The 25,108-nt window shown below is 38.1% G+C and overlaps 2 protein-coding genes across 3 annotated transcripts in view; both read left to right on the top strand.

Moving 5' to 3' along the window:
- Positions 1–21,115, top strand: part of LOC306871564 (protein Niban 2-like) — a 28,621-nt gene extending 7,506 nt beyond the window's left edge. The window contains exons 2-14 of the mRNA XM_079419607.1: positions 220–350; positions 800–928; positions 1,066–1,171; positions 1,705–1,872; positions 12,481–12,596; positions 15,483–15,587; positions 15,766–15,928; positions 16,503–16,690; positions 16,795–16,950; positions 17,714–17,827; positions 17,923–18,030; positions 18,119–18,230; positions 18,749–21,115. Of these exons, the coding sequence (XP_079275733.1) occupies positions 220–350; positions 800–928; positions 1,066–1,171; positions 1,705–1,872; positions 12,481–12,596; positions 15,483–15,587; positions 15,766–15,928; positions 16,503–16,690; positions 16,795–16,950; positions 17,714–17,827; positions 17,923–18,030; positions 18,119–18,230; positions 18,749–19,677 (2,525 nt within the window). The 3' untranslated portion in view covers positions 19,678–21,115. The remainder of the gene's footprint in view (positions 1–219; positions 351–799; positions 929–1,065; positions 1,172–1,704; positions 1,873–12,480; positions 12,597–15,482; positions 15,588–15,765; positions 15,929–16,502; positions 16,691–16,794; positions 16,951–17,713; positions 17,828–17,922; positions 18,031–18,118; positions 18,231–18,748) is intronic.
- Positions 21,116–22,241: 1,126 nt separating this feature from the next.
- The window catches only part of LOC306871563 (neural proliferation differentiation and control protein 1-like), a 32,316-nt gene continuing 29,449 nt past the window's right edge, over positions 22,242–25,108 (top strand). The window contains exon 1 of one of the 2 annotated variants that reach the window (XM_079419605.1): positions 22,242–22,529. In XM_079419605.1, the coding sequence (XP_079275731.1) occupies positions 22,445–22,529 (85 nt within the window). In that variant the 5' untranslated portion in view covers positions 22,242–22,444. The remainder of the gene's footprint in view (positions 22,530–25,108) is intronic. The other variant, XM_079419606.1, reaches the window with a different exon arrangement.

Raw genomic sequence — 25,108 nt, 5'->3', positions numbered from 1 at the left:
TACCAGTGCTTCCTTTAACTCTAGGTGTATTTAGTTTTTTCTTTTATTTTTGTGAACTAATAGACCGATCGAGATTATTGTTTGGAATATGAAAACATTCTTTATACCTTAGACATTAGGTCTAACTTATCTGTAATATAATAGTGTGTAATATCATGCTTGCTGGTTGTTTGAGTTCTATATATATATTCATTAATTGTGTGTGTGTGTGTGTCTTAGCACGGACAGGGGAACTGATGGGAGAGTTTGGTCGGCTATATGAGAAGCAGTATGCAGTCGCTCTCTTTAACAAGATGCGCTTTGACATCGAGGGTGGAGGAGGACCTCAGAATCAGCTTGTGCACAGGAAGGTAAAGCCCTTTTCTATTCCTCTTTTTCAGCTCTATTTGTCTTTTTTTTTAAAGGTGCAAGTGAAACAAATTATATTAGGGTTATTTCTCTGGTGGACTGTTGGTCTGTGATGCCAAACCATGTTGGAATTGGGGAAAAAAATTAAATGTTTGAAAATGCATTTGTTTATTTGAAATATGTAGTATTATCACAGTATGACCCTTTAAAGTTGAGTTTGTACACTTTTCATTTGTCCATGGGGAGGGGGGCAGGTTTGTATTTCTGTGGACAGACACACTGGGTGGGCAAAGTAAATACAAATTAAGTCCTCCCAGTTTTAACATCTCTCTACATAATATATAATTAGGGTGCTGGGTCCTTACTGAAAATAGAGGGACAACTGTCTCTTTCTCACGGTCTCTTAAACCATACTTTATTTGAACCACACTTCAATTCTTGTGTTTCTTAGGTGCCACTTAAGAATAAGTCCATCTTCTCAGGTGCTTTGTTCCAGTATCTAGAAGAGAACAAAAAATGGAGGAATCGTTTTCTATTTATTCCTGACTCCTACAACATCAACTATTACGAAAACAAGCAGGTAATGAGTGTAATGAAACAAAATGCAAAAAATTGGAATTGGCTGATAATCGTCCATCCTAAAGGCACTATTAACAGTTTAATGATTCCAGAAGTTGGACATAAAACGGCTTTCTTTATCTGTTTCTTTTCATTTAGGCCCATGACAGAGCGCTGCATCCTAAAGGCACCATTAACTGTGCTGGCTACAGGGTCCTGACCTCTATGGAAGAATATCTCGAGCTCCTTAACACCAGCCTACCAGGTCAGTCTGAAGGAGTGAGTGGAAAATGAAAAAGAAAGATGGGAAAACCTCAGGGAGAAAAAGAGTTCTTAAGGAATGTTCCCAAAGGAAAGTTAAGCTCTATAAAACTAAGCAAAAGTTACTGGCTCACCGGTTTTACTAGCGTCATGTTGGCATGACAGAGAAGATAAAAGATTAGATAACTTTACAGTCAAGGTCAGTAAACGACTCTATACATGTTCACATGAGTCTTGTGTGACAATGTTCAAGTCGTGGTTATGACATTTAAAAACAAATATTTATTACCTGTGTACTCCCACTGTAAGTGCCTTGCTATTATTAAAAAAAATATTTTTTTTGTGTGTTGAACTTGCAGCCTTTCTTTTAAATAAATGTAGAGTTGAGCCAGAGTCTAGATAAGAAGATGGAACGGAGTGTAAAGTAATGGGCTGTGATCTTTGTATGTCGTGCAGCTGTAGTCTTGATGACTGTGGAGATCTTCTCATAAGGCTTCTTTTAATAGAATATTGAATCATGTAACATGCGTTTTGCAGGTGTAAAAGCTAAAGTTGGCAGTTCTCCATTCCTGAAATGTGCGACTCAGTTTCCCCTCATTCTCTGGCATCCTTATGCTCGTCACTACTATTTCTGCGTGGTGACAGAGATGGAGCAGCAAAAGTGGAACGCTGTCTTTGAAGACTGTGTCAGGCACACCAACAATGGTGAGTCTTAACCCTGTTCTTAAACACAGCCGTGTTAGTGTCCATGTTCCTTTCTGTCTCTTTAACACCCAGACACATATTTAAGGCATGACTCGTTACTTCAGGTAATCGGCTTTCATTACAGTGATTGTTATTCTCTTGTTTGTGAGGATAAGCCGCTTTCAGACTTGAGATTGACTGATGAGCTGTTTCATAAATCAGCTCTTTTAGGCATCACTTTATCAAAAAGGAAACTCGAGCGGAATGTTTGGCACGGTTGATGTATTCATTTGGCCTGTTTGATAATAGAAAGAATTTTGCTGCTCAAGGCTGTAAAAAGAGTCAGATGAGATCATAGGGAAAGCTGGACATTCATTCTCTGTGTGTGAGCTCTATGACTGTTTATTCTGTAGAGCTTCTGTAACTTTATATAATTAGCCGAAATGATAGTATTTCACTATAAGTGTCATTTTCTGTGTTTTGTATATGCCCATTAAATAAAATGAGATTTAAGCAGACATTTATTTCTTGCACAATAGTCAAAGTCAATTCCCAGGCTGGATATGTATGCTTTGCGCAAAAATCTTGGTTGTATTTCTTGATGATATGCTTGGATTTAAGTTTACAAATCTTAGTCCGGTATTTGCTCATGTAAAAATAGTTACACATGCCAAGGGCTATCAGAAAGTTCATTGTTACTGTGAGAGTTTCGCTCTTTCACAGTGATGTCATTGTTAGATTTCTTGATATGCTGTTTTTCAGCACGCTTGTCTATTGAAGTGTGTGTTAAGATTGTCCCAACTTAATATAGTTTTGTCACCTGCTTGGTGTGCCCTTTATATGGTTTTTGCTCAATACTATACACTGTTGAAAAATATGCTGTTAAATTTACGGTTAAAAAAAATTGCAGCTATGATTATTAGAAATTAACAATAAAAAAAAAAAATGCTGTGCCAATATTTTCACTGTTGTGGGATGACATTAGTGCTTGTATATTTTACAACTTGTAGCTAATAGCCATACATTTATTTTATAGCGATATAATGTTATTATACCAAGCTACTTGAACTACTAAAATCAACTTTTTACCTTAAAATGTACTGATCACCACCATAATAAAACAAGTGGTCAGGGGCGCCTGCAGAATTTCTTCCGAGGGTACGCACAGAATTGTTTTGTTTGTTTGTTTTTTTTGGGAAGACCAAATGATCAGTGAGAACAGAACGAATGTGTCGCACATTTTAACTCCACAAAATGGTAAAATGCATCTATCAAAAGCATGCTCACAGATGAAAACAACAGAGAACAAAACAGCGTTGGATGAAGTGGATTAGAGCCCTGCAGGGGCCTCAAATATAGGCCTTGTCCGACAGCTAATCAGAATTCTCGGCCCAAGTCTGACCGCATGGGGCCCGTCTTTTTTTCACCTTCTCCCAAACAGCTTATACTACTGTTTCAGATATTAAAATAGTTCATTTGGAAAAAAAAATTGTTCGTTAAATGTAAGCAAAGTAGTTTTTTTTGTTTGTTTGTTTTTTTTAAGTAACAACCAAGCGGTCAGCAGCAGACAGTAAGTTGATCATAGCCTATGTTTGATCAATTTAGCCTTCTCAAATCATAACGACCTAAAATAAAAGTTTTTATATCTATGAATTGCCTCACAGAGATGATAAGTAAATAAATAAATCTATAAATATATCATCTCTGTGAGGCATAAAATTTCAATTAAGAAAACAGGCCCGATGAAAATTTAAATGTTATTATTCTATACAATTAAAAAATAAAACACAAATTATAATGGCACAGGCTATATGTAAAATTGTATCCTGTAATTGTATAGCTGCTTATATTTTCTGATTTTCATGTCGCTCTGTTCTGAATACCTTACAATTGAAAGGATTTGCTGCAACGCAGTTTTGTCTGATAGGCTAGGCCTATGTGAATTATTTATTAACATGTAATTTTTTTTAATCCATGCAGCAAATACTTTAGAAACAGCTTTAAAAAAAATTCACTATAAATTTTACCGGTAACTTGAATGTAAAACATTGTCATGAATTTGTTGTATTCCCATTTGTAAAATAGCCTAATTGTTGTAGGCTAACCCGATCTCATGATGAAGGCCCGTATAGCACGATTTTCTGTTTCTATATGGTGTAGTCTATTTATATGCAGAAATTGACTTTGGCGTCCAAAAGACTGATAAATTCATAATTAATGGCATGGCTGGTTCAGTCAACAGTAATACAGGACACGTATAGCTACTAACTGTTGAAATGATTGCAAGGCAAATCTCCGGTCAGTCTGAGTGCTCATGGTACGCACAGTGCGTCCAGCCGTACACCTGCAGGCGCCACTCCAAGTGGTACAAAGCCATATGATGAGTTTACATTGGCCACCATCAAGGTAACACATGACACTAAAATAATGAAATAAACATTTACTAAACAGAAAATGTAACTCAACACACTACTAATAACAAAAATAAGAAGAAACAAAATTGTTTAGGCTATATAAAATATAATCATGTGTTGTCACACAGGAACGTCTGGGAATGTCATCTCACTGTTTTCATTGTAAATTAGATGGTAATTCATAGTTTTTACTTCCACAAAGTAAGTAGTTTACAGTAAAAATGCATGTGATTTGAGTTTTTCCATTTGGAATTGACTAACTTTTCTTTGCAGTGTGGGGTGGTTTTCAAATGAAGCGGTGTTGAGGGGGTTCCACTGTGGTCTTCCTATGCTATAGCCTACTCAATGGGTGTGGGAGAGAGAAGTGATGGTCTTGACACTAATTGCTGTGATAGAAAGTCAGTCTAATTAACGTATTGTAGTTGTTGGGTGTGAGGTTCTCTACAGTTGTGGTCAGAATTATTGGAACCCTTGGTAAATATGATCAAAGAAGACTGTGAAAATTAACCTGCTTTGTTAATCCTTTTGATCTTTTATTTAAAAAATTCACAAAAAGCTAACCTTTCATTGGATAATAAGAATTTAATATGGGGGGAAATATCATGAAATATCAATGTTTTTCTCAAACACACGTTGGACACAATTATTGGCAAACCTAGAAATTCTTAAGAGTAAAATATCTCTGAAGTATACTCCCATTCATATTCACAATTGTGAGCACTCTAGGGTGATTATGAACATGAAATTATCCAGCCATGGCTTCCTGTTTCACAGAAATATAAATAGGAGGGAAAACAAAGCCCAAATTCCCTTAATCATCCATCACAATGAGAAAAAACAAAGAATATATTTCTGATGTGCAGCAAAAGATAATTGAGCTTCACAAATTAGTGAAGTGGCTTTAAGAAAAGAGCTAGAGCAGTGAAAATCCCCATTTCCACCATCAGGGCAATAATTAAGAATTTCCAATCAACAGAAAATGTAATGAAACTGCCTGGAAGAGGACGTGTGTCTATATCGTCCTAATGCACGGTGAGAAGGAGAGTTTGAGTGGCTAAAGACTCTTCAAGGATCACAGCTGGAGAATTGCAGAAAATAGTTGAGTCTCGGGGTCAGAAAACCTTAAAAAAAAATTGTCAAACAGCCCCTACATCACCACATGTTGTTTGGGAGGATTTCAAGAAAAATTCTCCTAGCTCATCCAAAAACAAACTCCAGCATATTCAGCTATCAGACAGGACTGGCACTTCAAATGGGACTGGCTTCTATGGTCAGATGAAACAAAAAAATGAGCTTTTTAGCAGCAAACACTCAAGATGGGTTTGGTGAACACAGGGATAAAAAGTACCCCATGTGTACAATGAAATATACTGCTGTATTTGTGATGTTGTGGGCCTATATTTCTGCTGGAGGTCCTGGACATCTTGTTCAGACACATGGCATCATGGATTCTATCAAATACCAACAGATAAAAAATCAATAAGTGACTGATTCTATTAGAAATCTTATAATGGGCCATGTTTGGATCTTCCAACCGTACAATAATCCAAACACAAACCTCAAAAACAACACAAAAATGGGTCACTGGGCACAAAACCAAGCTTCTGCTGGCCATTCCAGTCCTCTGACCTGAACCCTGTAGAAAATGAGTGAGGTGAACTGAAGAGAAGAAGCACCGTCATGGAGCTGTGAATCTAAAGGGTCTGGAGAGATTCTGAATGAAGGAATGGTCTCTGATCTCTTGTCAGGTGTTCTCTAACCTCATCAGGCATTATAGGAGAAGATTTAGAGCTGTTAAACTGACAAATGGAGGTTTCAAAAAGTATTGAATAAAAAGGTGCCAATAATTGTGTCCAACGTGTGTTTGAGAAAAACATTTATTTCATAATGATATTTCCCCCCCATTTTAAATTCTTATTATCCAATGAAAGGTTAGCGTTTTGTGAGTTTTTTTTTAAATAAAAGATCAAAAGGATTAACAAAGCAGGTTAATTTTCACAGTCTTCTTTGATCATATTTACCAAGGGTTCCAATAATTCTGACCACAACTGTATGTCTCATAGACGTCTTATGATGGCTTCCACGGCTAGAGCTGTTTTCTCTCTGCTGTAGTCCAGATTCCAGAGTGGTCATGGCTGGGGCTGTCAACCCATAATTCAGTTTGGATGGGAGGCTGCTGAGACTTGCGGCGAGGGCAGTAATGTCCCCTGGGGTATTAAGGCGGCCATCTGAAAGCGAGTGTGTGTTAGAGTTAGCCAAATCCCTGCTGCGTGTAGTATGTTCTGAATGCAAGCACATCTGCAGAGCCCTTTTCCCAAATAAAGAATGGTTTAGTTCTGGTTAAGTTCTTGGCTATTCATTAGTCTGTTTAAGATGTTCCCTGACATATTTAAAATGTTTTAGACTGTTGTTTTCTATCCTCACTGTTAAATAAGAAGGTTAGCTGTTAGTGGAGACACTGCACTTCTAGAGAGGTAACCGTGACCATTTTGACATTACAAAGAATGCATTTTTTTTCTCTCTCTCTCTCTATTACAGACACTAATAGGAGTGGATAGGTGAAGCATGCAGTAAACCGTAGTGCTTTTTATCTAAAGCACTACGGTTTTATTGGAATTTATCTAAACTCTTTGCTCTGTTCAGTATCTGTATTGATTGCTTTTAACAGCAGAACAAACACTTTGTAGTCTTATGTAACTTTGGTCTGATTCGTTGGTTAAAAAGATGTTTCTGTGAGTATGTACCTAGTCACCATGGCAGTTTAAGGCAAGCTCTGCAGAAGGAGTGTAGGTTTAAGTAATTCGTAATGGGCTGTTATTCATAATTTGACTACTGATGTGATTGCCCTTCCCTTTTACCTGTCAAAATCACATGGTTATTATGTAAGTGCTGTTATTATGTTAAGTACTGTCCTGGTACTGAGTCATAATTTTGTGAGCTTGTGAATGGCAATGTTTCCTGCAACACTTGTGTTAAATCTACTGCGCCACACCAAAAATAATCTTATTGTTTTTTATGTGAGTTTGCAGTTCAAATTTAATGTGATGAGATAAGAAGTCATGTCTTTTTATTGAGCTGTCTGATTCACAACTCACAACTAATATTAAATTTGAGCCAGTTCTTTTTACTAAATCAGAAACATAAAACTCATCCAGTGTGGTCTGATTCATGTACGAATGACTCTCTGAGCCGGTTCTTTTAATGGTTCAAAACTCATTAGTTAGTGGTTCAGTCTGACAAATCCACTGAATTAATTAATTTATTGAGCTAATTGCAGTGATTCCTATTTTATATATATATATATATATATACTTGACAGTTGTCCGAAAGACGACCATTGACACCTTGCACAAGGAGGGCAAGACACAAAAGGTCATTTGCTAAAGAGGCTGGCTGTTCACTGTTGTGGCTGTTCACACAAATATACACGTTTCACTTTTTGAATGGTATTACTGAAATAAATCAACTTTTTCATGATATTCTAATTTTATGACCAGCAACTGTATATTATAATATTACTCTAACAGAAATAAATTCACAGTGCCCAAGAAATACAAAACTTATCACAACATCTGCTGAGAGTTATAGCATCTAAACTGAAAACATGAGCCAGGCACGTGTCTTCGATGGTTGTGGGTGAGCATTGTTCAAATTTCACTTCTCCATAAAGAGCTAAATGTGATGTGTAACGTAATATATTATATTGCCTATAACAGCTCATCTGTGTCCTAAAATGTGTCAGGACATTAGGAACATGCAGTGATCCAATAGAATGGTTATTCTGTGGCTGGATGCCCAGAGGAGTAAACCCAAGCGTGCATGAACAGAGTTAGATCAGGGCTGGATCCTGACAAGTTACAGCATGTTTTTGGAAGTGCATCATTTACATATACAGTGTTTAAAATCACTTAATTATAAGGCTGTTGGAGAAACCCATGCATTTCTACTGTACAATGCTAGATGTTGCTGTAAGTCTCCTGGCTTGTTGAGTTCTGCGGGCTCATGCTGTCATGAGCAATCTGTTTATTCTGGTGGCCCAGGAAAGTCTGGAATGCAATGGCAATTAATTGAACCATGCTGTCTGTTTTGTTCGTCTGATCTTCCCTGTGTGATTTTTGGCTTGAGAGGCTTTAAAAGGAATAGTTCACTCAAAAATGAAAATTTGCTGAAATTTACTCACCCTTGGGCCATCCATGATGCAGATGAGTTTTTCTTTTTTGGAATAAGTTTAGAGAAAAGTAGCATCACATCTCTTCATTGGATTCTCTGGACTTCTGCAGTGAATGGGTGCCGTCAGAATGAAAGCTGATTAAAAACACAACTATTCCACATGATTAAGTCCATCAGTTAATGTCTTATGGAGTCCAAACTTTGTGCAAATACATTAAGATGTTTTAAACTTCAAACCTTTGCTTCAGACTAAAATGCTTTCTCTAGTGAAAAAGTTGTCTCATCTGAAATCGTTACAGATCAAGCACTTTTTTTACAAGCAAAATCAGTTCTATACAAACATGTTGGTGGATTTGGATGTGAGAGGACAACAGGGGAGGGACTTTTTTACTGGAGGTAAAAAGTAAGTGTTATTATGGATTATGGACTTTGGCCAGAAGTTACCTTTTAAAGTCAAAATGCCTTGATGGATTTGTTTCTTACAAACATGCAGCTTTTCACTTTTCAAGATGTTAATTAATGGACTGAAGTCTACTTTTGGAAAGTTGTGACATTTTTATTAGCTATTTGGACTCTCATTTTGATGGCACCCATTACAGAGACAATACTTGATATTGCTACAGAGAAATGAGCTAGTGATTATAATTTCTACAAATAATTTACATCTCGGATTGCCTAAGGTTGGATACATTTTCAGCATTTTCATTTAAGTTTGTTTTACTTTATTTTAATGTCTAAAAAGGAGCAAAACAGATTTTTTTTGCATGCCACAAATCTTACTTAGTTCTGTTATTTATGGTCATGAGATGACCTACACAAAGTTGCTAGACTATGTCTCAAGTCCCACAGAGATTTATAATGAATATGGTGCATGTCAGCCTTGGGAGAAGGTTTTATTAGGCAACTGAACAGGTTTACAGGCATGTTAATGAATTAAGTCCAGGTGGTTTAAAACCTCTCCAGTGTGCAGAAACAAAGTTTCTCTTTGAAAGCCTATTGAATGTCATTGTAAAGGCCTTGATTGACAACCTGACAAAAGCTACACAAATATGTGGAAATAGTCAGAATAATTAGAATTTCTGTACAATGAGTATTTATGCACAGTTGCATTACGACTGAAAGGGATAAAAAGATTCAAGATTTTATTTGTCACATACACAATTATACAGAGTATGACCAGCAGTGAAATGTAAGTCAGGTCCGCTCCAAGGACAGTGCAATTATATAGAATACAAATATTAAGAAAAAGAAAAGTCCAAAAAATAAATGAGTAAAAGATAAATATAAATGTGCAAGTCAGTATGTTGTTGACTTAAATAGTAATATAAAAGGAATGTGCAAAAAAGTTGCACAGGGTATTTAAATAGCAGCAATATGAGGTAGAGAAAAATTATGAATAGCTTATTGATATGGTGATATTTACATGGAGTCAAGTGATGTTATGACACAGAGTTAGAGTTTAGGAGCCTGATGGCCTGGGGGAAGAAGCTCCTCCTAAGTCTCTCAGTTTTTGCCATCAGGCTACGGAAGCGCTTAACAGATGTAGCAAAGTGAATGGACGGTTACCAGGGCGATTAGAGTCCTTGATGATTTTTACAGCTCTATTTTTGCAGCTTTTGAGGTAGATGTCCTGCAGAGAGGGGAGAGCAGACCCTGAGATGTGCTCAGCTAAGCTCACAACTCTCTGTAGTTTGCAGTCCTGATTGGAGCTGTTTCCATACCACACTGAGATGCACTGAGTCAGTACACTTTCTATGGTCCCTGAATAGAAAGTCTTCAGGATTGCTGGTGAGACCCTGAATTTCCTCAGCTGTCGCAGATGGTACAGTCTTTGCCTGGCTTTCTTAACCTGTGTTTGGATGTGTGTAGTCCAAGTCAGGTTCTCGGAGATGTTTACACCGAGGTACTTGAAGCTACTCACCCTCTCCACAGGGGTCCCACTGATCCTGAGAGGAGAGTAGGGCTGCTGCTGTCTCTTCCTAAAGTCCATGATCAGCTCTTTAGTTTTGCTCACATTCAGAGAGAGACAGTTGTCCTGGCACCATGATGTGAGTCTCTCTACCTCATCCAAGTATGCGGTCTCATCATTGTTGGAGACGAGGCCCAGAACCACAGTATCATCAGCGAATTTGACAATAGAGGTGGAGCTGTGAGAGGACACGCAGTCATGCGTGTAGAGAGAGTAGAGCAGGGGACTCAGGACACAGCCCTGTGGGGCTCCTATGTTCAGAGTGATGGGGTTTGAGGTGAACTGGCCAACTTTCACCACTTGAGGTCTGCCGGTGAGGAAGTCTTGAATCCAGTCACAGAGTGAGGAGTTTAGGCCGAGGTCTGTGAGTTTAGAAGCCAGCTTGACGGGGACTATAGTAGGGCTGGGTATTGTGACCAATTCTGCGATTCGATTCTTATTTTTATGATTTCGATTCAATTTCGATTCGATATCGATTAGCTATCAATATTTCATTTAAAATGTTAGTTTTGCAGACATGGGATCCATATTTTGATATAAATGCTGGTAACTGAAACTGTCCTACTTAAGTTTATTACTGAAATGCACATCTACATTAATAATAGGGTGCACACAGTTGTTTTTTTTAGTGGAGCAATTCGAAAGATGGTGACACCTTCAGGACGAGAGGTGAATATTCATATCCTCTTACGTGAAGCACGCGCATTAAGAATCGATTTGGGATTTCCCGAATCGATATCGTTGCGTTAAACTGAAGATCGATTAAAATCGGAGAATCAATATTTTTTACCCAGCCCTAGACTATAGTATTGAAAGCTGAGCTATAGTCAATGAATAGCAGCCTTGCATAATTCCCGTTGTTGCTGTCCATGTCTGTGAGGGAAGAGTGGAGGACGTGAGATGGCATCGACCGTAGATCTGTTTGGGCAAACTTAAGAGGGTCCAAAGTAACGGGTATGGAGGAGCAGATGTGGCTCTTTACAAGTCTAATGTGTGAAATGTGAAATGTGAAACCTCAAAAATGTGAAACTTCAAAGCTTGAACTTAGCCTTGTGTTATCCAACGTAAGTCTCATGTTGTGCAAGGTATTTATCAGCTCATTGGTGTCATAGGGTTATTAGGACATGGTGTGTAAAGAGGATTTTTTTTTTCTTCACCAAAGATCCTAATTTTTCTCTCATTGTGCTTTGATCATCTGGTGTTTTTGGACTGACTTAAGATCAGTTGTTTTTACGGTTACTGCACCAGAATAAGCCACCCGTTACGCTTTTTCTCTAGTTTTTGCATAACACTTCTCAGGTTATCCCCAGATGTTCACATATGTTTTTGTTTTTCTCTTATTTTTGTGCCAGAATAAGTGACCCATAATATATGTTCTCTTGTTTTTGTTAACACCTCTCCAGTTCTTCCTTTGTGTTCATGAATATGTTTGCCCATGTGTGCATGCACTCACAAAAGCGTCAAGCTGTGCTGATGTGGAGTGCTGGACTTCCTGCCTGTTCTCCTCCAGCCCCCCCACACCCAGGCTGCTTGAACTTCCTCTCTTTGTAAGGGTTCAGGCACTCGTGCACACACACTGTATGTACAGGATGCTTTTACAATATGTGTGTCGTCATAATTGACCAATAGATATGAAGCAGATTGTCAGGTCTCGAGATGGCTTGTCTACAAATTGTGTTCGATTCACACATCAGACACATAATTTCTCTTAGATTCGTCAGTATACTGTGGTAACTATGGCATTGTTTAGGGAAATACCATGGTAACTGATGAGGCAATGCTTCCTGTTTACCACGGTGACCAAAGCAGATTGAATTCTGTCTGTGGTTTGATGGGAAAATCTGATAGTGAGATGTGGGTGTGTATATATAAAGATGACCCATCTTTCATTTTTTGTCACTTGGTCTTTTCACTTCTCTAAATCAAGAGGAACTGTGCCATGTTATGATGTCATTAGAAATTAATATCTAATGGTGTTTAATTCTTGATTATTTGTTAAAAATAAAAAGGTCTGTTACTTGCTTGCAGATGTTGATGATGATGATGATAATGATCAAGTCCTGTTCTCTTGCTCAGGGCTGCCCGAGGAATGTAAAGTTCAGACCCCCGCGTTCACAGATGCAGCGCGACTCTATCGACAGGCCCATGGTCACTATGGAACCTGGGATATGATGTGTGGGACGCCTCCACAGGTAAAACACATACTTTTATGCATCCTGGGAAGCTCTTGTTAGATTCTTTTTGTTAGGTTCTTAAGCACTTTTGAGGTTTTCAAAATAAAAGTTATGTTTTTAGAAGCTATTTATTTATTACAATAAAATATGTATTATAAATATATATTTAAGTGGGGCAAATAAGTATTTGATACACTGCCGATTTTTCAAGTTTTCCACTTACAAAGAATGGAGAGATCTGTAATTTTCATCATAGGTACACCTCAACTGTGAGACAGAATATAAAAAAAATCCAGAAAATCACATTGTATGATTTTTGAATAATTAATTTCCATTTTATTGCATGAAATAAGTATTTGATCACCTACCAACCAGCAAGAATTCTGGCTCTCACAGACCTGTTAGTTTGTCTTTAAGAAGCCCTCTTATCCTCCACTCATTACCTGTATTAACTGCACCTGTTTGAACTTGTTACCTGTATAAAAGACACCTGTTCACACACTCAATCAGACTCCAACCTCTCCACTATGGGCAAGACCAAAGAGCTGTCTAAGGACACTACAAAATTGTAGACCTGCACAAGGCTGGGATGGGCTACAGGACAATAGGCAAACAGCTTGGTGAGAAGGCAACAACTGTTGGTGCAATTATTAGAAAATGGAAGAAATTCAAGATGACTGTCAATCTCCCTCGGACTGGGGCTCCATGCAAGCGCTCGCCTCGTGGAGTATCAATGATCCTGAGAAAGGTGAGGGATCAGCCTACAACTACACGGGAGGACCTGGTCAATGACCTGAAGAGAGCTGGGACCACAGTCTCAATGGTTACCATTAGTAACACACTACACAGTCATGGATTAAAATCCTGCAGCGCGCTCAAGACAGCACATTTCCAGGCTCGTCTGAAGTTTACCAAAGACCATCTGGATGATCCAGAGGAGGCATGGGAGAAGGTCATGTGGTCAGATGAGACCAAAATAGAACTTTTAGGTATAAACTCCACTCGCCGTGTTTGGAGGAAGAAGGATGAGTACAATCCCAAGAACACCATCCCAACCGTGAAGCATGGGGGTGGAAACATCATGCTTTGGGGGTGCTTTTCTGCAAAGGGGACAGGACGATTGCACCGTATCGAGGGGAGGATGGATGGGGCCATGTATCGCGAGATTTTGGGCAACAACCTCCTTCCCTCAGTAAGAGCATTGAAGATGGGTCGTGGCTGGGTCTTCCAGCATGACAATGACCCCAAACACACAGCAAGGGCAACTAAGGAGTGGCTCCGTAAGAAGCATTTCAAGGTCCTGGAGTGGCCTAGCCAGTCTCCAGACCTGAACACAATAGAAAATCTATGGAGGGAGCTGAAACTCCGTGTTGCCCAGTGACAGCCCCAAAACCTGAAAGATCTGGAGAAGACCTGTATGGAGGAGTGGGCCAAAATCCCTGCTGCAGTGTGTGCAAACCTGGTCAAGAACTACAGGAAACGTCTGACCTCTGAAATTGTAAACAAAGGTTTCTGTAACATATTAAGTTCTATTTTTCTATTGTATCAAATACTTACTTAATGTGATTTTTCTGGATTTTTTTTTTATATTCTGTCTCTCACAGTTGAGGTGTACCTACGATGAAAATTACAGATCTCTCCATTCTTTGTGGGAAAACTTAAAATAGGCAGTGTATCAAATACTTATTTGCCCCACTGTATATTATAGTATATACTATAATACATATATACACTAAATATATGTGTATATATATTTTAGGTTTATTTTTCTTCACAAATAAATGGAGAATTTTACCAAGAGTTTTAGGGCATATGCTAAGCAATGCTCAAAAAAACCAATTCAGTTTATAGAAATCTCCTGTGATAACTTGTTTGCATCTCTAGTGACCCTACATAAGCTAAATCTACAGCAAATCGTTTTGTTTTGTTTAAAGGCACTTCATGTGAAGGTAATCATATAGTAATTTTTTGGTTATAATAGAATACAGATGAAGGTCAGCGCTAAATTGATTCACAGGAAGTGACCTGTTTCAAATCATAGTGTCCCTGTAGAAAACTTTTTGTGTAGTGTCAGAGAAAGAGAGGGTGGTTTTCCTGGTAGACTGAGGGTTTCTAGGTATCCATCAGCTCTACTTTTTTGTGTATATTGCTCAGTCATTGCAAATAGAATATGAACAACATGCTGGATTACCATTCATATAATATAGTGGAATCTGACCTTGCTATACGGTGAAATATTTTGTCATTGTGAATTGGAACTCTAATAATTTAATATTTTATACTATGGTTATACTGTGGCTAATTAACCAGCTTTATCAGATAATCTGATAAAGAATTATCTAGGAAGAATAAAGAAAATAAATGTAGCATGTCAGTGTTTAACCTGCGACCCTCCTGCCAGTGTCACAGTAGTATTATTTTCCTTCTTAGCTGAGTTCTTTAATGCCATTGTTTTCTGTCTGGAACGAGTGAAACCAATACAAAGAGAGACATCATGTGAAAGTCGTAGGAGTGTGTCCTCTTGTAACTTGTGACTCTAAAACCATGTTCACAATATTTCTAGTTGAATAATAGAGGTTAAGTCTATACAGGTTTATTTTTCTTTATTTTTAAAGTCCTGTAGGCTTTGGAAGGATGTCACATTAGCTAGTTTAATGATATATTATCAGTGTCCAAACCAGTCTGGCAATAGTAAAACTGTAATGTGCTCAAGGCAAGCCAGGTTTCCTGTTATATCTTAAATACAAACCCTCCAGGCCTATATGATTTGGATATGTCATTCAAGCACATGAGGTGTTTTAGAACTTTTATTAAAATCAACATCAATTCTGAAAAATCAAATTTCTAAAATACCTCGTGTGTTGTTTTATCACACACCTTCAGTTTTATGGTTGTCTTCCCCAGATCCTTGCCAATCTTGTCATGGAGACCCTCCTCCCTGAGATGAGAGACCTCATTACCCCCAAACTGAAGGGCAAGATGCATGAGAGACAGAGGAATTGGATGCTGGTATGTTTTTGATTTACTAGCATGGAACCTGCAATTAGTTTTTTTGTTTGCTGTTTTATTTTATAACAGAGTATAATATGTGGTTCAGAGCTTTACTATACAGCTGTGGCTCTGGCCCAAAAGCATTTCTGAAAAAACCTGGATGTATTTCAGTGGCTTCTGTTTCATTTTTGGCCAGATTTCAGATGCAGTGTACGGGTTGGTTCAGAGCCAGACTCAAGCGCAGTATGAAGCAGTAGTGCAGAGCTGTGAAGCAGGTCGCCCCCCACTGGAAACCACCATCCGCACTGACATGGACCAGATCATCACTTCCAAAGAACATGTGACCAGCAAAATAAAAGGTAACTTTAACTGACAATTTGTTCCTTCATTTAAAAGTGAGACAGGTGTCAAGTAGCTTACCTGGAATTAAATTTATTTATCGGAGGAAACCTGACATTGGATCAAGTTTCTGGTGATCCACTTTCAAGGAAGATTATTTACAAGGAATTATGAAAGAAGCCGGATGACAGCTGTCACATTTTGACAGCTTACCTTAAGTGATATTGATAAGTAACATAACATATTATGGCAAAGATTTAACCCTTTAAGAGCACAATGTCTTAAATTTGCTGTGCACATGCAATGATAGCAGATTTTTTTTAAAAGCATAATATAACATTTATTCTATATTTATTAGGTTTTATGCTGTACTTCAATCACACTGCAATGTTGTGATCCCTAAAATCATTTAAACCCATTTACTACTTTAATCTATCAATTTGTATTTTTTGTTTGTTTCTTTTTAACAAAATAGTTTTAAATGTGTAGTATTTATAATGCTATAAATATTGGCTTATTGCCAGAATTTTAATGTCAGTGCATCCCTGGCATTTTGTCATTAAAATCTGAATGAATTTTTCTGTTTGTCTGTAGCACTTGTGCTGCCCAAGGCAGAGAAGCTTCTGAAGGTGAGTATCCAGCCGTACATCGGCTCAATCCTGGAAGCGCTGATGGAGCCCACCAGCAGAGGCTTTTTTGAGGTGCGAGACTTGTTCTTCAGAGAACTGGTAGACATGAGCAAGAACCTCCTCAATGACGGCAGCAAGGAAAAACTTGGAGAGGTAACAAAGTCCCCCTCATAAGATCTGGTTACACTTTCATTGCTAATAGGCTGCTTGAGCCATGACTTTGATGGGCTTAAATCTCTTCTGCCTTTGGTGTCCAGCACATGGAAAAGATCTCCATGCTAGCCTTCCATCCTGTGAAGATGCAGAGCTGCTATGAGAGGATGGAGACTCTGAGTTTAGAGGGACTTCAGCAGCGCTTTGACGTTTCCAGTCCCTCCGTGTTTGTCCAAAGAGCCCAAATCCTAATGCGAGAGGTCAGTCATCTTTGAATGAGAACAGCAGCAAACTGAAGAATTTTTATTTTAAACAAAAACCACTAGGAAAACAGTACAAAGTACAAATATGTACCACATTTCTGAGCTATTTTTTATATAGTTTATGTGATCAAGATGGTTCGTTAAACTTCAGCTGGTTTGAAAAAGTATACAAATGTCTCTGTTAACAGGGTATTGCACTTTTGTGGGCAAAACAAGTTTGTCTGTGTGCCACTTATGGTTTGGTTTGTGGTTTTGGTGTGTGTGAAACTATGCCCTGAGGAGGTATGTGCTGTTGTGGCAGAGATGTTAAACCTCATTTTGGTCACTAAATTACATATTTACAGTTTTAAAGACGAGAAAGAAAGGGGTGTCTTTTATATAAAGTGCTAATCATGCTTTAATATATATAAATTACATTTTTACAACAGAGACAGATTTTCAAAGCACAGGGAGTGGAGAAACAAGGCTGAACTTGCATTGTGAATGATCAAAATAATGTTGCTCCAACCTTTCCACACTTTTTGTGGTGAAATATGCCCCCTTGTGGCAAGAATGATTAAAAGATGTGGACACAGTTTATTGTCCATTTCATTTCCATGAATCCTGTCACACTTGGCTAAAGAAAGAAAAAAAACAGATTGGCAATGACTTTAGGAAACTAGCGTTGACTCCTCCAGACTGCAAATTGAGGCAAAAATCTAGGCAAAAGTTATGTAGCGTGTTCTTGCCTTAAGAATATATATTCATCCGTTTCATGCAGCAAATGGATGATGCGGTGTACACATTTGAGCAGCTCTTGCACCAAAGTTTGGAGGGCCAGGAAGGGGAGGATCTCTGTAAAACCATCCAGCGCTGCCAGGATCGTGTCATCAAGGTGAAACAGGACGTCCCTATCATATCATTTTGAACCAGTAGATTCCTGTTTAATATTTATAAAATGTGTACTGTTTTTCAAACTTTGATGTCCAGAAATTTGACTACGACAGCAGCACCGTTCGTAAGAAGTTCTTCAGAGAAGCTCTTCTGCAGATTTTCATCCCTTACATGCTGAAACAGCTCTCCCCATCATGCTCTGCTGTAAGTCTTGGCTCTGGTATAGCAATAATGCATTATCCAATCTAAAACTACTTTGAAAATATTCAAATTTGTTATATTCTTTTTGCAGGAACTCCCTCGTTTCCGGGAGCTCATTTTTGAGGATTTCTCTCGTTTCATTCTGGTGGAAAACATATTTGAGGAGGTGGTGCTGCACACAGTAATGAAAGATATAATGATGGGTAAGACCTTTTTACAAACCAAGACGATTAAAACATTTAAAGTTGTGATTTATTGGAAGTAGTGATCAATGTTTTCTTTTGTATTGTGATGTACATCCAAGTAAAACAGATTATCGGAAAAGAAACAATGTTGCGAACTTCCATATATTGGTCTGAATAGGAGCTTGTGGTTGATTTTCCAAAACATTTATGTATTAATACAAATAAACAAGTTGCTTCAGTCCAGAAAACAATAATCTGGAAATATTAGTTGCATACAATAGTTATTCTTCATGTTCTTAAAAGGCCATTTACTTAAAGTATGAGTTATCAAAATAACCAAGGCTTGTTGTAGATTGCGTAGAACAGGTTTTTCAGCAATATTTTAATCATGTCGATCATTTAGAGGCCTTATAAATTTGGACTAAAAAAAAAAAACTTGCATGGGTGAATCGTTCACAGTAAGATCTCGCAAGCTTTCACAAAATACCTTCATCCTAACATTGTGCCCTTATCAACTTTTTCCTTCTGTGTTCCAGCTGTGAAGGAAGCAGCCGTCCAGAGGAGACACAACCTGTACCGAGACAGCATCGTTTTGACCAACAGTGACCCTAACCTTCACCTGCTGGGGGAGAATCATCCCATCGACTGGGCTGAGGAATTTGGAGGAGGTCTGGAGGAGGTGGATGGACAGCACGCAGGAGATCCGGAGGTTCAAAAACGGCGCAGGATGAAGCAGGTGGTCTCCATGATCCAGATAGAAGGCAATGCCTCTGTGCTGCCCAATGAATCATGCCTGGAAGTGCCCTCTGTAGACAATATTCCAGAAGAGGAGACGGCGGTACGTTCAGACACCTCATTATCCCAAACGTCAGAGAAGCAAGTGCCCAATGGAACCAAAGAGGATGTGAACAAAAATGCGGTTGATGACAAACCACCAACAAACAGAAGTATGCTAAAAGCGGAAGAAAGCACAACAGAAAGGTCACTGCAGGGCACAGAGAGCAAGTCAGCCATAGACTGTGCCATACAGGAAATGGAGAAAGCAGTACAGGAAGAGGAACATGAAGTCAGGACACAGAAAACTGCAGAGTCGACATCAAAAGAGGAAACCGCAGCCGAGGAGGTAAAACCCACCTCAAATTGTGAAGAAAGTGCAGGACTAAACCCAGCAGACAAAAACAAAGATACAATTTCAAGCACAGAGGAGAAGCCTTCGGATTCGCCGGTAAGGGAAGTGGAAGCAGTGACACCATCAGACCAGCAGAAAAATCACATTACGGCGAGCACTCAAGACTCCCACATGGAGAATCCCATCGCTCCATCACAGCAAGACGACAACGGATTCCAGTCGCCCACTAATGAAGCAGCAGAGGAGGAGCAACAAGTGGAACAGGAGGAATGCAATGACTCTGAAACAGGAGAGGACACTGGGAAGGGGGAAAGTACACATAAGGATCACCAGTGAAATATCTCTTGAACTCTGTTCATTTACTGTGTGTTTATGCCTGTAAACAGTGAGTAAATGCATCACCCACTGCTCTAAAACGACTTTTTACTGAGTGACGGGAGCTTTTTGGTGGCATTTTTGCCCGTGAAACACTTTTGTCTCACTACTCTGACTGAATAGGCATTGTTGTCTGTATCTTTTTGCATGCACACAGTCGCATTTTTTTGCACTTACAAAAACAATGTCACTCTTAGTTAGAGCTGGGCTCGAATATGAACACATCCTAGGTCAAAATGTCTTCACCTTTCTGTTTACCATATTCACCTTTATTAGAGATCTACGTTCCTATTTTGGTGTCATTTCATTTGTGCATGGTGCAGAATAACAGACTGCAGAAGAATGAGGTATTTGCATTGCAAACCAGCCACATTTTGCCTCGTGATGATTGTATCTGGTGCCTTATAGATGCATGTTGTATCTGATGCTTATTGCTAATGATACAGTACTGCCTTGCCAGAATTCACACTAAAGACATAGAAATGTATTTAACATCAACTTTTTAATAGAGGTTTGTTTTATGCATCAGTGAGACGGTGAATCAAAGCATCTTTTTTTGACAGGACGTCTGTTGAGTTTCCTGCCCAGGAGACATTTAGCTAGTGAACTAATACTTGCTGGAATGCCAAACAAGCTGCACCTAGTGAAAGCTTGTTTAAGACTGGAGTGTTGCTTGCGTTGCTTCAGCTGGTGGAGTAAGCATTATTTTCTTAAACACTGCCGTCATTTGTTGTGATTACGGAATTGACTGCATAGTTTTCGTTAACCAGGTCAAACTGACTGCAAGCCATTTTCATATGGTGCTTTTTCCCTCCTTTTTCATAGTTCAATCTGTGGATTTTTTTAAAGTGCATTTGGTAATTGCATTATGATATCAGTATCGTCTGGGTTGCACATGCACGGTGTAGTTTTAGTTCATGCGGAGGATGCTGCTCTATCGGTTGTGGGTCCTAGTGGAAATAAGTGTCATATTATAATGCTTTGATTTAAGTGCAGGTGGCTTTTGTAAAGGGGAATCCAGCAGATGAGAGCCATTCAATTGGTATTTGAATTAATACAGCGCCACTATTCAAATTGATATTACAAGCACATTATTGATGTGTAGAATGTTATCAATAGGGTCTGACCCATGTATATGACCACAACAGCTTCCTAATTTCTTCTACTCTGACTTTTTAAAGTAGTTTTATGTATGAAATGACAACAACTTAAACTTTTAAGTAACGTAATTGGCAAATTTTTTATTTTTTTTATTTTTATTTTATTTATTAGTTACAGCACTTGGTACTATACATTAATCTTTTTAATTGTATCCTGCCCAAATCCTTTTGTGCTTTTATTGTATTGTATTTTGGAACAATAAATCAATATCCCTGAAAGACTGTATATTTTTGCCTTTAAGCTGATGTTTGCTGAATAGTATTTGATACAGTTTAAACGTGGCTTGGTGTATCTGTCACACCAGCAGACGGCAGTGCAAACGTTCGTCACGCTCGTTCAGTCACCACAGATTTTGATTCACCCCAGTGAGTCGAATCTTTTGAATTCGTTCACCGTGAAGAGGTCGTGTTCGTTAAATGGGTTCAAAAATGCTCCATCATTAGCCGTACTCGAATTAATTCTGTCTGTGCGCGTCATAATACTAAAGCTTTTGAAGGCAGGAAAGCAATCACCTTCAAAAGAGAGAAATTTAAGTGAACGAAAATGATAACCACGAGAACTGATAGTTCACTTATTTATACCAATTTGTTCAAGGGACGCTTATGTTTATTAATTTAAAAAGAGTATTTTGAAACCTATAAGTGATGCAATTTATAATTTGATTATTTATTTCTATTATTATGACTCAATATTATAACTCAGTATATTATTTTATGTGTTATTTATAATATATGTGACGCTGGACCACAAAACTAGTCATAAAGGTCGATTTTAATGAAATTGAGATTCATCCATCATCTGAAAGGTGAATAAGCTTTCCATTGATGTATGGTTTGTTATGATAAGACGATATATTTGGCCGAGATACAACTATTTGAGAATCTGAAATCTGAGGGTGCAAACAAATCAAAATACTAATCGCCTTTAAAATTGTCCAAATGTCCATAGCAATGCATATTGCTAATACAAAAATAATTTTTTGATGCATTTACGGTAGGAAATTTACAAAATATCTTAATGGAACATGATCTTTACTTAATATCCTTTTGGCATAAAAGAAAAATCGATCATTTTCATCCATGCAAAGCTACAAATATACCCGTGCTACTTATGACTGGTCTTGTCTCTTGTGGTCCAGGGTCACACATTATTTCAATATTTAGTTATATGCGTTACATATATGCAAAATACGTGACGTTTTAATATTTTGCTCATTAATTGTTCGACACATTTCAACTCAGATAGCCGCATTTGCCGTTATCCCCCCACAACGTTATTATCCCCAACAATCACCTGTTAAAATAAGTCTTTATTTTAGAGGAGGGGACCGAAAAGATCCTGACGTGATGACGACATCGTTTTACGTAGCCAGAGCGCACAGCTCAGAGAGAGAGAGTATCAGCATCAGCATCGGCAGTGGACGCGCACTGAATGATCTGAACACATCCTACCGACTGCACACACTTGAGTTTCATTGCACAGAAATTACAGTCAAAGGCTTTTCACAACTGTGGGACGGGGGAATGATAAACCCCGGATCCCCCGGGCCGTTGTACTGTTCGTAAGGATGCGATCACTGAGTCCACCGTGGGCCTCGCTACTCACCGAGGCTTTCCTCGTCACAACAGTCGCCTTCAGCGCTGCAATGGCAGGTAAGACACGCTTAATTAAACTTTTTTTTTTTTTACGGGTAACGTGATGCCAAACTGGTATCTTGGGTTAAGTAAACAGTGTCTGGCTATTCATATAGCCCAAAACAGCTTGTGCAGCCCCATAGTGGGGATGTGTTTTCTATATTTGGCTTGTTCTGTGCACGTGTGCACTGCAAGTGTTTGTAAAAGTCATAATTAGACTATTCAAGTATCTTTATATCAGACTTATTTTAAATAATTAATAATAGTAGAATGTCTTTGCTTTCATTCAGTGACTGAAGGTTCTTTATTTTAAATTAATTCAGGATTCTTAGAATTCTTCTTCTGCTTTGATTTAAAAAAAAAAAATAGTTGGGACTGAGTATGAGATGTAATAAAATCTTAAGGTACAGGGAGAAGGATCAATCTGCTCTGTGACGAAGGTGGGAGAGATGTGGACCCCCTGTTAGCCACACGTTTGTCCATTTTGGGAAATGTGCGCACTCATGCGTGCATTCACATTGTTTTGTTGTCATCATGAGTTTCCCACTATGCGCTTAAGATATGCCGTTAATGTCCTGGTAACGTCATAGCATTTATTGACACGCACACCCCAAGGGCTATTCTTTAACCCCTCAGCGTTGTGTAATGGAAACAGGCAATCAGCAGACAGGAATGAGAACTCCAGACCCTGACACATGTATGTGTCCTCCTGCCACTCAGGTCTGGGCTATAAATAGAACAATAAGAATGTAGAACATGACGGCCGCTAGAGTCCCTCAAATCATACGACCAAAGAAAAAGCTGAACCACAAAGGACTCAAGACCTTGCACTCACATCTGATGCTTATTGGGATATTTATTTATTTTATGTTGTATATTTTCAGCAGCTAAATGGATAAATTATTACAGAATACAAAAAAAAGTAGTCAACCATTGTATTAACTAACTGTTTTGAACTAATATGGGTGTATTCTTTGAGAAATGAACATTGGAGTACCATGATGTAAAAAAAAAAAAAAAAAAACATTATGTAGTACTTTTTCATCTAATAATAGCGTTTTTAAAAATGATATGTATATTTAATTGTTTATATTAAATTGAAATTGAATTTTAATTCATGAAGCTCTCTCCTTTGGCCCTCATGTCCAGCAACTGGTGAGAAGACTGAAAGTGAACTTGGGCTTCTATTTTAGAATTAAATCCTGCCTTTCCTTTGAGGCAAAAAAGAAGCTTGTTGCTGCCACTTTTATGTCTGTACTGGACTGTTATGTTTATGCATGAATGTTTACATGCTTTAGACACTGTTTATCATGGTGCAGTGAGGTTTATAACAAATCTTAAAACCCTCACTCATCATTGTGAGTTGTATGCTCGGGGGTTAAAACACTGGCATGTTTTTATTTATAAATCTATCCTCCTGGGTTTACTTCCCTCATATCTTCATACTTGCATCTGTAAAAAATCTGTTTGTAGCTATAGCCTTCGGTCCCAGGAATTTTCTTGGCTGTGGCAAAAAAATAGGAAACCTCAATGCACTGGGTTTGATTAGACTATCTGTGAGTAGGGTTACAAAAATACTATCTGTAGATTTTACAAAAGCCCTGGAGCTGTCAAAACCTGACAGCTCCAGGGCTTGCCTGTTTATTTGTTTTGCTGACAGATAAACAGGCATATCTTGGTGCTGGTGGCACGGTAAATATTTATACTATATACTATTAAAAACTGGTTTCAAAAATTATCAAATGTATTCTTTAATTGATTTAAAGTACTAAAAATAGTATAGAATTGTATTAATTGCTGTTTTCAGCCATAACCGTATCATTTGTTTTTTTTTTTTTTTGCTGTAGCAGTTTCAAAAACGGATGAAGAGAGTTTAAGCTGCATAAAGTCACTGCTTCTGGTTAAATATCATCTACCACGGTCACAATGACATTTTATTTAAGCTCTTGTGAGTTGCCAGGGCTTTGCTCGCACTGTAGAGGAGCTGTGAAGTTGATAATTGACCATCTAATGAGAAAGAAGACAGTTTAAGTAACCTTAAAAAATGAGCACTCCAAATGGTTTTTCTTTTAGAGAAATTGTATAGAAGCAGTTATGCAACCACAGAGATGTAATACAATATAGATCATTTAGATGCAGAGGGAAGAGGTGGGTGTTATTGCTATTGCCAAAGAGAGGAATGAAAAGAAGAAACCATGAAAGAAAAAAGTGAATGGCAGTTCTGGATAAGGATTTCAAGGTCTACACCAAAGAGTATAAGATGAATATTACACTGGATAAAAGGTCTTAATAAGTTTATCTTGTTTTGCCAGTGTAAATATTTAAGCTAAATATCCTTAAAGGAACACTTCAGCCAAAAACTCACCCTCAGGCTACTCAAAATGTAGATGAGTTTGCTTGTTCACCAAGGAATCCTGCTCATCCTGCCGTTGAGAATCCAAGCAGCTGATAAAAATATTGCATTAACTCACAAGTAATCCACATAACTCCAGTTCATCAATTAACTTGTGAAGCGAAAGCTAAGTAAGATGAGATAGACCTGAGAATTAATTACATTAAATTAAGTTTATTTTTCCTATCCCCACTTACATTTTTCC

Source organism: Barbus barbus (assembly GCF_936440315.1).
Source record: "Barbus barbus genome assembly, chromosome: 6".
NCBI classification, from domain to species: Eukaryota; Metazoa; Chordata; class Actinopteri; order Cypriniformes; family Cyprinidae; genus Barbus; species Barbus barbus.
Note: the sequence above shows the minus strand (reverse complement) of the source record. Positions and strands in the feature narration are given on the sequence as shown.